The sequence below is a fragment of the Propithecus coquereli genome, unplaced genomic scaffold (genome assembly GCF_000956105.1).
Source record: "Propithecus coquereli isolate 6110/MARCELLA unplaced genomic scaffold, Pcoq_1.0 Scaffold14, whole genome shotgun sequence".
In the NCBI taxonomy this organism is placed as follows: domain Eukaryota; kingdom Metazoa; phylum Chordata; class Mammalia; order Primates; family Indriidae; genus Propithecus; species Propithecus coquereli.
Window position 1 is genome coordinate 14,866,963 of NW_012138302.1, and position 13,754 is coordinate 14,880,716.

At 39.7% G+C, this 13,754-nt stretch overlaps 1 protein-coding gene across 1 annotated transcript in view; it reads right to left on the minus strand.

Moving 5' to 3' along the window:
• Positions 1 to 255: 255 nt before the first annotated feature.
• The window catches only part of SCP2 (sterol carrier protein 2), a 110,508-nt gene continuing 97,009 nt past the window's right edge, over positions 256 to 13,754 (minus strand). The window contains 3 exon segments of the mRNA XM_012639436.1: positions 256 to 648; positions 3,375 to 3,454; positions 11,346 to 11,475. Coding sequence (XP_012494890.1) covers positions 553 to 648; positions 3,375 to 3,454; positions 11,346 to 11,475 — 306 coding nt within the window. The 3' untranslated portion in view covers positions 256 to 552.

Here is a 13,754-nt window from a genome sequence, read left to right on the forward strand (position 1 = left end):
AGAAAATACTGTTTCTGATGGCAGGAAATGCAAAATTTTAAAGTTTTTTCTTTTTTTTTTAATCCTGGTACAGAATTTTAAGAACTATTAATGAGAGACTGATTAAGGTCATTAAGTGCACAACACTAATTACTGACTGGCTATTGGTATTGCTTTTTCCCTAGTTCTCTCCAAGGAAAACTCTTAAACTGAACCTGCAGCAGAATAATCCTTAAATATACTTTATAAGCAAAACAAGAGCTTTTGTTTACATAATTTTTTGGATTTTACTGTTCTTAATTTTATTCTGAAACTCAGTTTTACCCCAAACCATAATTACCATATTAACTTTGTAATGCACAGTTGTATGCAATTCAGAAAAGTAGTAGTGCACCATCAGGCTCTATTCACCCAGAGCATAGGAAAAACAGGATTGGTCATACCCATTTAAAAACAAATCTATCTCACACAATTTGCCAATGTGTAATCTCAGTCTAAATTCTGACAATGAAATATATGGATATATATCTATATATTTCATCTTGATTTTCAAAAGTAGTCAAAGGGAGTTCTTCACAGCTTAGCTTTGCCTGGCTGAAGCTGAAGATTTTGTAACTTCATAGCCAGACCCATATTTCCAGTGATTTTCAATTTGCCTTGAAAGAAGGCCTGTGAATAAGAAAAAAGAAAACTCGTTACTTATTGTTTTTTGTTATGAGATTGCTCATGTTTCTAGACTATTCAGCCCTGAGATCCTTTATTTATCCAGGTCACTTACCTTTCTCCGAAATATGAAACTTGGCTTTCTAGAATAGATTTAGAACCAGATTCTTCAAATGGAAGAATCTGTAACTGCATGCTTTACATAGAACAATAGAAAGGAGCACGTAAGGAACATCTTTCCCAATGTCTTCTCTTAGAAATTGAGTCTTGTTTTTTTACCTGTCTTCCTCAAAGGTGGTATATTTTCCAAATATTAGGCAAAATCAGTTCATACTAGACTGATTTTTTTTAAAAACATTACATGTGGGTTGCAAGTATGAACTGAAATTTTCAGTAGGCTGCTGGGAGAAAAAGCACACACAAAAAACACACCTAGAAACTCGGGATTCAATACAATGTGGATAAGATGCCGCCAATTTCTTCCTTCCTTTTTTTTTTTTTTTGTCTGCATGATAAAGGATTTGTCTCTAGAGAGGACAGTCAGGCTGCTGAGACTGAAGAATCAAACCAATCTGAAGTGCAAAGCCACAATTTGTTCCGCTTAACAACTGCCTGGGATTAGATCACATGATGTTTGCTAAATTTACCATGTAACAAAATCCCAGGAAAACTTAAGAGAAATAGAAAAATTGGGAACATAGCATGATTTCCCTGCCATGGTCTCAGCATTTTAACTCAATTCTTAAAATAAGGAAGGGCTAGATGAAAAAAGTTTCTGGTAGTCTTTATCTTTTTAAGCGAGTACATTAAAAACTTAAGAGCTCTTCTTCATCGTCCATGGGAATGCGCAGAGCTGTTTTTTCTAAGCCTCTTGGTAAGGGTGACTAATTCCTTTTTCCCCCCTCTCCCCTGTCTGGACAAACTAAATATTTCCTTTCTATATGGCACAAAGCCTTCTGTCTGATGACTTAAAGGTCAGGTGTCTCAGAATACAATATATTTAACATACGTCATTTAACAATATGGACCAGTAGTACAAGAGAAACTCACCATCTTTCCCCTTTCTAAGTTAAAAGAGAAAATGAGTTTTTATTTACTAATAATAGAGAAAACATGAATCTTCACCCTTTAGAGAATTCAAAAGGATTCTTTTTAATCTGGCCCTTAGGTATTCTTCATGTGTGATTTCTGTTGGAGAGCACTTTGCCTTGTTTCAACCATAGCCAAACACTGAAATTAGAATTTCCACTGCATTTAACGATTTCCAGTCAAATCCTCTACTGAACATAAGGGAAGGCCATTAGCACATTAATAGAAGGGTCTGCCATTTTTATCTTTCATTCCTTTAGGTGTTAACAGGTGCTGAAGAAAAATAAGCTGACACCTCACCCCCCAAAATGGGCAGTATATAGATAAATTGAGAGAACAAAGGCAGCTGATGTGTGAAGTCTGAGCACCCTGCCAAAGCTGTGCATGGTGTGTGCAGTGGGTGGGAAGGAGGATGGTGGCCAGCTCCTATACTGGTGGCCTCTATTCTGTCCAGATTTCTGGAGCAGGCTCAGTGGGTGGAAATGTCAGTGCCAATGGTGTACTCAGCTAAAACATCACAGATGCAAATCTCTCACTTGTCATGGCATCCACTGAAATATGTTTAGTTACTTAGGGAAAGCATTGTAAAAAGGAATGCAAGTAGAAGTCAGATTTAGTTGTTTTATCCAATTTGCGAATTACCAGAGATCCACAGGAATAAGACCTGAAGCAAATCAGGCTGAGGAAACAAAAACTTAAGTTACAATGGAAAGAAACATCTTAGTTTCTTTTTTGTTAATGGAAAGCTCAGTATATCAAGTTGACAGAAAACTCACTATTATCAAGTCCATTCAACACTGTGCAACTAAAGAGTATAAGAAAACACCAATAATTTGGGGATCAGGAAAATCTATACAAGGCATAAATACATTTTGGCAAATACAATTTAGTCCAACAACTGTTAATGGAAATCCTAAAAACATCACATATTGTGCTAAATTCTGGGAACACAAAAATGAGTAAGATGTAGTTTGATCCTTTGAGACACTCACAATCAAAGGGGGAAGGGAAAGGCACATTATGACTGCTGTAACACGGCAGGAGCTAAGCTGACCGTCCAGCACGTGGCTCAGAAGAGGGACTGACTCCCCAACAACTTGGAAGGAGGTCCTTGCAGATAGTATCTGCGCTAATTCTGAAGGACAGGGAGTTTGTCAGGGAAGACAGTTTAGGCCAAAAGAAGAGCGTGAGCAAGGATGCAGAATGTAAAAGGTCGTGCCTTTGTTCACACCACCCCCCTCCACCTGGAGCACTCAGCTCAAGTGCTGCTTCCTCCGTGAGGCTCTCCCTGATGGCCTGGGGAGACAGGGCTGCTTCTTCCTCCATCCTTCACTGACCACAAGCCAGGTGTGGCACCTTCAATCCTTGGCTGCACTTACTCTTTTACAGATCTGTCTCGTATCAAACTGCGGATGCCTTGAGTGTGGGAACTATTTCTTGTTCATCTGGGCACTCCAGCACACAGGACAGTGTCTGGCACAGAGCTTTCTCCACAAATGTCTGCCATTTGTTAGGTGAACATTTTGGTGAACACTGAGTTTTGTGGGTCTCATCATGGTGCACTTTAGAGGATGAGGCAGCAGATGAAGTAGAAAAGCTAAAAGACCCACGTACTAGCAGGATGTAAGTTCCATCATACTTACCGACTGAGGATTCATTTTACCAGTCATTAAAGCCAGTAGGTCGGAGTCGGCCATTGTGATTGTGCAGTCAGCCTTCTTATCTAAAACAGAGATACATAGCAGAAGGAAAGAGAAAAGAGGGAATGTTCAGTTTCACATAGACATTTTGGTCAAGAGCCACTGACTGTAACAGAATCACACGCAGTACTGGGCACTGTGGGGCAACGGGCACTCACATACACTCATGGCAGCCTGGTTAAACGTGACAAAGACAATAAGCAACCTTGACATTTAATCAAGGGGAACTGATTAAATAAATTATGCTATATTCACAGAATGAGATACAATGTAGCCATTATAAGAAATGATGTGGATCTACACTGACATGAAAAATATTCATGCTATATTGTTTATGATATTGTTATATAAGCCAGTTACAAAATAAACTGTATGATTCCATTTTTGCTTAAAAATATTCAATTATGTAAGTATAGAAAAAAATCTGTAAACTTAGACACCAATATATTACTAATAGTTATTGTGGCAAACAGATTCTAAGGTGACACCCATGACCCTGACCCCTGGTGTACGTGACTTTAAATAACTCCCTTCTCTCAGTGTGAGCAGGACTGTGATTTGCTTCTAGCTAACAGAATATAGCCAAAGTAATGGTATGTCGTTCCTGAGATTTTGTTACGTTATATACACCTTGCTAGCAGACTCACTCTCACTGTGCTCCTGGCTTTGAATAAGCTAGCTGCTATTAACAGCCGTAAAGAAGATCTCCAAATGGTCCCAAAACACATGAAACACTGCTTAACTTCTTTAGTCATCAGAAAACGCAAATAAAACCATGATGAGATGCCACATACCTACTAGAATGAATGGCTGGATTTTAAAAAAAGAAGAAAAAGACAACATGCAGTATTATTGAGGATGCAGAGCAACTGAGAGGTCAACAGAACACTAGAGGGACTGTGAAATGGTGTAGCCACTTTGGAAAACAGTTTAGAAGTCTCATGTAAAGCTAAACACAGGCCGGACGTGGTGGCTCACACCTGTAATCCTAGCACTTTGGGAGGCCAAGGCAGGAGGATTGCTGAGGCCAGGAGTTCAAGACCAGCCTGGGCAACATAGTGAGATTCTGTCTCTACAAAAAATACCAAAAAAAAATTTTCTTTAAATAGCTAAACACACATATACCATATGAACTAGCAATCCCACTCTTAGGTATCTACCCAAGAAAAATGAAAACATATGTCCACATATGTATGTGAATGCTCATAGTAACTTTATTCATAATTGCCCAAAGCTCAAAACATCTCAAATGTGCATCAACTGGTGAAGGGATAAACCACTCAGCAACAAAAAAGAACCAACTACTGATGACACATGCAACAACATCTTCTCAGTGAAAGAAGCAGGCTCAAAAAGCTACATGTTGTATGATTCTATTTGTATGACCTTCTGGGAAGGCAAAACTACAGGGACAGAAATCAAATTAGTGGTTGTCAGGGCCTGAGGGTGGGAGGAGGAGCTTGACTACAAAGAGACATAAGGACACTTTTCTGGGGTGACAGAAATAGTCAATGTCTTGATTTTTGGTGGTGGTTACACAACTGTATGCATTTGTCTAAATTCATAGAACTGCACATCTAAAAAAGGCATATTTTATTTTATATAAATTGTACCTCAATAAACCTGACTTACTAAAAACGGACAGTACCAAATACTGTCAAAAATGTGGCACAGTTGAAACTCTCATACAATGTGGAAGGGAATGTAAAATAGTACATCCGTATCAAAAACCTGTTTGGCTATACTGCACCTTATGACCTAGAATTTCCACACTGGGTATGTACCCAATGGAAATGAGTACAATAGAAATGTCCACTAAAAGACATGTATAAGAACATTTATGACAGCTTATTTGTAAGGCCCTAAAATGGAAACAATGCAAAGATACATCAACCACATAATCAATAAATTCTGGGGTATTCACATAGTAGAAACCAACTATTGCCACATGCAACAATATGAATGAATCTTACACTGCTGAACAAAAGAAGCCAGATCTAAAGAAAGAGTAAATTTTATTGTCCAATGGTTCTATTTGTATGAATTTCCAGAATAAATAAAATCAATCTATGGCAACAGGAATTGGAATAGGGGTTCCTTTTGGGGATGGATAGTGATGGGAGGGGCATGAGGGGGGCTTCTGGAGTGCTGGCAACATTTGTAAACATTGATCAAGTGGTACACTTCAGATTTATGCCCTTTACTATGGGCTAGACTTCAAAAAAATTTTGCAAAAACCAAAACAAAAAAACAGGTGGTGGAGGCTGGGCGCGGTGGCTCACGCCTGTAATCCTAGCACTCTGGGAGGCCAAGGCGGGAGGATAGCTTGAGCTCAGGAGTTCGAGACCAGCCTGAGCAAGAGCAAGACCCCATCTCTACTAAAAAAATAGAAAGAAATTAGCCGAACAACTAAAAATAGAAAAAATTAGCTGGGCACAGTGGCGCGTGCCTGTAGGCCCAGCTACCCAGGAGGCTGAGGCAGGAGGATCGCTTAAGCCCAGGAGTTTGAGGTTGCTGTGAGCTAGGCTGACCCCATGGTACTCTAGCCCGGGCAACAGAGTGAGACTCTGTCTCAAAAAAACAAACAAACAAACAAACAAAAAAAAAACAGTTGGTGGGTTAGATATGGTCCATAAGCCATACTTTGCCAACTCCTGACCTAGGTGGTAGAATTACGGGAGAGTGATTTTTTTCATTTTATTTCTCTATCATTTCTAATTTTTTCCATCAAGTATATTTAAATAACACAAAGTTTTAAAATATTACTTTTAGTATCATCAAAGTAAAATGATAGGAAAAAGACTGGACAACAAAGACTGATATCTCATTGGTAAATTAGCCATGTCTACATTGGGCAAATGAAAAGTTTCAAGTACAAAAGGAAAAATTCACCAAGAAATCACAGTTTTCCAGCAGTTGATGTTTTAGGCAATCAATAAATATAACAACAGCACTCTCACAGTTGGTTCCTCCTCTCATTAGGAAATAATTCAAATTAAAGTTGGCCTCTCCCTAGAAACCAAGTCATTTTCTATTTTCATCCACTGCACTTATCTGAAACTACCTTACTTATTTACATATGTGTTTTCTGTCTGTCTGTGCCCAATAGACAAGGGCTCTTGTTGTCAGTCTTGTTCACTGCTATATCTGCAGGCCCTTGAAGAGGGTTTGACACACAAAGGGCAATCAATAAATACCTGTTGAATAAATGCATAGATTGTGTGGAGCTCAAAAGATGATCAAAGTAAGGCCTAATAGCTAATCAGATAACCTGTGCCTTAATAGAAGAGATAAGGGTAAACTGTTAAAGCATAGCATATTATTAAATAACTAAAATGAGATAGGAAAAAGGTTTTTATTATGTCTCTTATAATTCAGGGAATCGTCCCTAAAAAGACTAAGATTCAATGGTCATTCTAACTTAGCTGCTAACAAAATTTTCTCTTATTACCAGAAAAAAAGGTCTGAATCCTTAAAAATGAAGAAATTTATAGTCTAGAAAATCCAGTTCTATTGCAGATACAGAACACCAAAGAGCAAAGAGAAAAAAACTAACAAACTGAGATAGTTGGACCTGATTACTAATATTCCAATAAACGACTCTTAGTCATTGGACAGTGACTTGAGGAAGTAAAATCTACTATTGCTGCTACTGTAATATCAGCATTTACTGAGCTCTCACTGTGCTGAGCACTTCACACACCTGGTCTCCCTTGAACTTTATAACAATCCCATGAGGTCAGAGAGTTCAAATAATTTGCCCAAGGTCAGAGCTAGTAAGTGGCTGAGTTAGGTCTGAACGCAGATTCCTGTTGCCAAAGCTAATACTTCCAATTATGCTTTACTGCTTCCTCTTGTTATAGGAAGAATGCAAACATTTATGGGCCTTCACCAATCATCGGCATCTGATGAATCCCAGATTCTTTCCTAGTTCCTGAAGTCCTTTTGAGAAGCTTAGACAAGTCTATGTGTCCAAGCAAAACTAATGTTTAATATATGGGTTGGGGAAGAAGCAATGATTTACCGAGCACTTATAATCTAGGTGTTTTATATAGCTTATCTCATTTAATCCCCACAACAGCTCTGTGGAAAGGCTATGTTCTTTCTACTGTACCTTGGGGATGGGAGACCCTGAGGCTTTCTGTATCATGTTGCTTAATAAAAGGGATAGTTGAGAACTCTAGTGCTGGGAGAGCAGAATAAAGGAATGAAGGAATAATATATCATGTTAGATTAATCTAAGGTGGCTTCCTGGAGATATGCTATGTGAGTCGTTTCAAAGAAAAGGAGGGAGGGGCAGAACCCATGGAGAAGATACTAAGAGGTACCCAGGCAGCGAGAAAAGATGACCAAAAATGCACAAAATCTAAAAGTCCTTAATGTAATGTAATCATCTATATAATCATTATCAAGCTCTCAGAATACAAGCAAATGAAATATACTGAAGTAAATCTTACTTCATTAACAATAAGTAAACCTAACACTATGTACACACCAAAAGGACTAGCAATTCTTAAGATGCCAGTTCAAACCGGGACAGGTTATTAATGCTTTAACATAGCTAATCTCTAACAAATGGCCATTTGTTAGTTGATGTAAAAGGAGCTGGCAATTTCCAGTGGTGGCTTTTACTGGGTAAGTCCACATTTCAGCACCACTCCTGGCTGCCAACAAGTGTCAGTTTCAGCAGAAATTGCCCTGCCCCAGGGTAAGGTCCCTTCAGATCTGGGATGGGGCACCTGAGGTGGGGAAGCACACAGCAAGAGCCTATCTGGAGGAAACACAGCTTTTTAAAAATCATTCAACAGCTTTCCATAAGCAAATTATCTTTTGTGACAAAACAAATAATCAACAACAACAAAACAGGAGGAAAAGGAGAAATTTTTTTAAAAAATCACCTTAACATCTGTCTGGGCATATCAGAATATGAAAGTAACCTTTAACTTTTAGTCATTAAAAAAAATTGGCACTACTATAATTCCCAAAGCTCCATTTCTAAAAGCTGGAATCTAGATGAAGCTTTTAGCTTTTCTTCCCATACCACCTTAGAGTGGCAGGCACCTTAGAGCGTATAGAATACAAAGTTATAGTCATTTTTCTGCCCATTCATTTGGGAAGGAAAAAGAAAAGACTCTGTATAATTCAGGAACCTTCCACAACAAAGCCATGCTACCCACACCAGATGGATGCCCTTACCCTTGCTCAGCTTTTCCTTCATTGACTTCTCACTGATTCCTTATTGAACTGTGCATCACAGCACTCCTTACTTCTCCTGCCTCCAAGCTCTACACTCTATTCCAGGAGTTCTGCCAACCTCTTCTCCCCTCAAAATGCCCCTGAATATTTAACTACCCTTTCAGAGAAAGAAATATCCACCCATGCCTCCTTACTAAGGCTAACCTTCCTTGTACCTGTGCTTCTGATATCATCCTCTCCTGCAGGACCTCCCTCAGGAGTGTGTCAATAATGAAACTCCACCACCTTTGACAGGCCGCCTCCTTCCACAGCTCCCCGGTCCCACCGTCTTCACCTCCAAGATCTCCAGCATCTACTCTAACAACACTCACTTCTCTCACTGCCAACACTTAGGCTGGCCATCCTCTCTGCTCACTTAGTGGCAACATCCATCCTCCTAATGGCTCTCTCTGCCTCCGACCTCTCCCTTTGCAATTTATCAGGTCTAAGGCACCAGCTTCATTCTCTAAAATACAGCTTTGATTTTCACTTTCCACTTACAAAGCTTTAATGGATTGATTATACCCCATATAACTTTCAAAGTTCTTATCATGGTATTTTAAACCCTCCGAAATCTGGTCCCCATCTATCATATTTCTAAATTATACCATGCTCTCTCCAACAAGAGAAATTTAACAATACAGCTTAGCTATATTGTATTGTTAATTGGTAAATACTGAATGCTTACTGAGTGCCATTTGTTCATTCCGTTGTTCGTTTCTAAATTACTTATTTTTTGAAGGCCTATGTCAGGTACTATTCTAGGCACTGGGAATTCAGCAGAGAACCTCACAGGCAAAAAGGTCTTCCTTCATAGAGCTTATGATTCAAGCAGGGGTGTGGACAATAAGCAGATAAATAAAACATTACATGGTATATCAGATAGTGATAAGTGATAAGAAAAATAAGGCAGAAAACAATGATAGGGAATGGTAATGGGGATTTGATTTTAAAAAGGGTGGTTAGGGAAGGGCTTACTGAGAAGGTGGCATTTGGGCAAAGATCCAAAGAAAATGGGGGAACAAGCCACGAGGATATCTGGGGGAAGACAATTCCAGGCAGAGGGAACAGAGAGTAGAAAGCCTCCAAACCGAGAGCACCCCACGTTCATCCAAGCAACAGCAAGGAGGCAGTGTTACTTGAACAAAGTGAGAGAGAAAGCAGTAGGACAGAGGAAACTGGGGCCAGATCACGCTGTGCCATTGTAGGAGCTCTGCTTTCACGTGGAGTAAGCTGAAAGCCATTGGAAGAGGGTTTTGAGCAGAGAAGGTAACAATCTGACTTAAGTTTTAAAATGATCACTCTGGCTGGTGTGTGGAGAAGAACCTGCAGGGGACAAAGAAGAGGGCAAAAAAATGATGCTGGCCTAGACCAGGGTGGTGGTGATAGAAGACAGGATGACTGTGGAGTGTGAGGAAAAAGAGCACCCAAGGATGACTTCGAGGTTTTTGGACTGAGGAACTGGTAGGCCACAGGAGGAATTTACCAAGAAGGGAAAGACAACGGGAGGAGTACATACCTACGGGGAGAAGGACGGGTTCAGTTTCACGCATGTTAGCTTTGAGATATCTACTAGATGCCAAGTAAACTTGTCAATTAAGCAGCTAGATATACACTTTGGAGTTCAGAAGACATAAATCTGAGACATTTTTTTTTTTTTTGAAACACAGTCTCACTCTTTTTGCCCGGGCTAGAGTGCCGTGGCGTCAGCCTAGCTCACAGCAACCTCAAACTCCTGGGCTCAAGCGATCCTCCTGCCTCAGCCTCCCGAGTAGCTGGGATTACAGGCATGTGCCACCATGTCCGGCTAATTTTTCCTATATATTTTTAGTTGTCCAGCCAATTTCTTTCTATTTTTAGTAGAGACGGGGTCTCACTCTTGCTCAGGCTGGTCTCGAACTCATGAACTCAAACGATCCACCTGCCTCGGCCTCCCAGAGTGCTAGGATTACAGGAGTGAGCCACCGCACCCAGCCTTGAGACTGTTTTTAAATCATGAGACTAGATGAGATCGCCAGGGAGTGAATGCATATATAACTGAGCCTTGGAACACTCCAATGTTTAGAAAACCTGGAAGTCTAATATTATGAGGGCTGGGAATTAAGCATTGAATTTAGCAATGTGGTAGTTACTGGCGACCTTGACAAGAACTGTTTGGGGATAGTGATGAAGACAAAAGCTGACTGAAGTGGGTTCAAGACAGATTTGAATGAGAGGATCTGGCAATAGTGAGTACAGATAGGTCTTCTGAGGCCATATAACCATGCACCGGACTGTGTGCTTTCCAGGTTAATTAGAAAGAATTCTCTTGATGCTCACATCAACCCTATGAAATAGGTACCATTTATAAGTCCATTTACAGATGAGAAAGTCAAGTCTCAGAGAAGTTACATAACTTGTTCAAGGTCAGAATCTATGAGTGGCAGGGCCAGGACCCCTACCCCAGTTTGTCTAATTCCAAAGCCTAAGATTGGCGACTCTGTGATGGAGCCTCCAAATCTCTGGGAGGAGGTGGCTTTGACCTACTCCTGCTCCCTGGGATTCACTTGTTCTTTAACAAGGTCCTGCACCTCTAAAGCCAGCCTCTTTGGGAAAAGCAAAGCAGACCCCCATTTTCCCAGCTGACAGCCTTTGTAAACTTGTCAGCACTCCTATAAATGAAGTCACTACTGCACTAACCTGAGTTAGGAAGCACTGATCCTTTGCCGTTCTTCACATCTACCACCCAGGTGGCTTCTTTACCCCCAGGGCCATCCTTCACCTTGAAGGCAAAAATACCACCAATTTTCTTCACAAACTGTTCCCCTTCCTGGAAAGAAAAATAATACTGGGAGTTACAGTAAGTCCATTTCTCTAGCTTTCTCTCCAAGCAAATTAATTTTAACTAGATTCATGATGTGAGCAGCTGGAACAGAGGGCAGTCGCCAAGGTCCCTTAGGATCTTTTACCCAGAAAAGTCTGAAAGGCAACAACTCCCACATCAGCCAAATCTTTTATTTAAAATGGCATTTCAATACAACTGGTGAAAGGGAAGTGAGGATGGGGGATGCATGGCAGCATTTTCTGCCAAAATAGCCTTCACATGTCTCAATAATTTGGAAAAGATTTACTCTGGCTTCTCTAAATGGAAGAATGTCCAACCCCCCTCCCCCCTGTTATGCAGGTAAGTTCCTCTACCTATATTTTTGGGTCCTTGAAATATGAACTTAAAGACAAGTGGTTCTGAAATCAATCGCTTTTTTTTTTTTTTGCTCAACCCATTTTCTGTACGAGTAATATACTATTCATCACTTACTTTTGGATCTTGGGGAATGAAGCTGGCCTAAACACAGAAAACATAACCTCAGAGCTATATCTCTGCAGAGGGCTTCCTTTCTCCCTTCCTTCCTCTTTTCCTTTCCCTTTCATTCCCACTCTGCTTTATCTTTCCTTCCTGAAACATTTATTGAGCCAGACATTGCTCTAGGCACCAGGGATAAGGAAGCAGGAGTTAGAAAAGCCGATAACAAATTAAAAAAACTTAAAAAAATAAGAAAAGCATATGATGACAATATACTATGATCACTGTGACAAAACACTGGGATCAAGGGAAACACAGGGGACTACAGGAGCCCAGAGCAGCAGCTAAGCCAGCTGGCAGGAAGAACAATGAAGGATGACAACCACCTCACACACCTTGTTTAAAAGAAAAAAAAAAAAGAACAGCATAATAATCTCATTGAAATTATTTTTCTTTAGAGAATAAACACATTTCACTGTGGAAAAAAATCAAGAAACATTGATAAACGAACAAGAAAACATAAATCATGCATAATTTTATCACTCAAAATCATATTTGGTATAAATCCCATCTTTTTTTCTCTGCATACCCATATTTTAAATGGGATCATACTGTCTTGTAATCTACTTTTTAATGTAATTATCCTCATTATTGTGTCACTAAATATTCTTCTATATAGTAATAATTTTAAATAGCCACATATACATCTGTAATTGTAAAAGTATGCCATACTGCATTTCACCAACACCCTGCTGCTTTTTATTCAGGCTAGTTCTAACTTCTGGCTCTTATCTCAATGCTGTGAATAACAGTCTTGTATCTAAATATTTTTACATAGCCTTGATAATTTAAGGGTAAATTCCTACAAGCAAACTTTGCTAATTAAGAACACTGCATCTGGGAATCAGCATGGGTTGGTTTGATTGATTGATTCATTCATTCATTTATTTTTGAGACAGTCTTGCTCTGTCGCCTGGGCTAGACTGCCGTGGCATCAGCCTAGCTCACAGCAACCTCGAACTCCTGGGCTCAAGCGATCCTCCTGCCTCAGCCTCCCGAGTTGCTGTGAGCCACCATGCCTGGCTAATCTTTTCTATTTTTAGTAGAGACGGGGTCTCACTCTTGCTCAGGCTGGTCTCGAATTCCTGAACTCAAGTGATCCTCCTGCCTCATTCCTCCCACCTTGGCCACCCAGAGTGCTAGGATAACAGGTGTGAGCCACTGTGCCCAGCCAAGCATGGGTTTCAATTCCTGTTCTTCCATGCACTTCTACAACCCTAGCCAAGTTTTCCTATCTGTTAAATGGGATTAAAACTATAACTTCCCTCATAGAGCTGTATGAGAATTAAATTATGTAAATACAGAGTAATTACTCAATGTTAGCATTTTTTTGTTGTTATTTTCTTCTATGATCTGTCTGCTATTCCTGTGCCAATATTATAGCTTTATGATGTACTTTACTCTTTGGCACAGCAAATCCCAATCACAATTCCTTTTTCCAAAGAATCCTGGCTATTCTTGGGCATATTTTCCTCTATATGTACTTTTTATAATCATTTAGTTAGTTCTTCCCCCAAAATGTTTTTGGAGTTGGATGGGGTTACATAAAATATATGGATCTTTCTGGGGGAGAAGCAATGTCTTTACAATAGTAAGTCTTCCCTGTAAGAAAACAGCATATCTTCACATTTTCTTTAATGTCCCTTGGAAACTGTTGTCATTTTTTCTCCCCACACAGACTTTTGTACATTTCTTACTAAGTTTATTCTTAGATATTTTATATATTGCCCTTGTTAATAATATTTTCA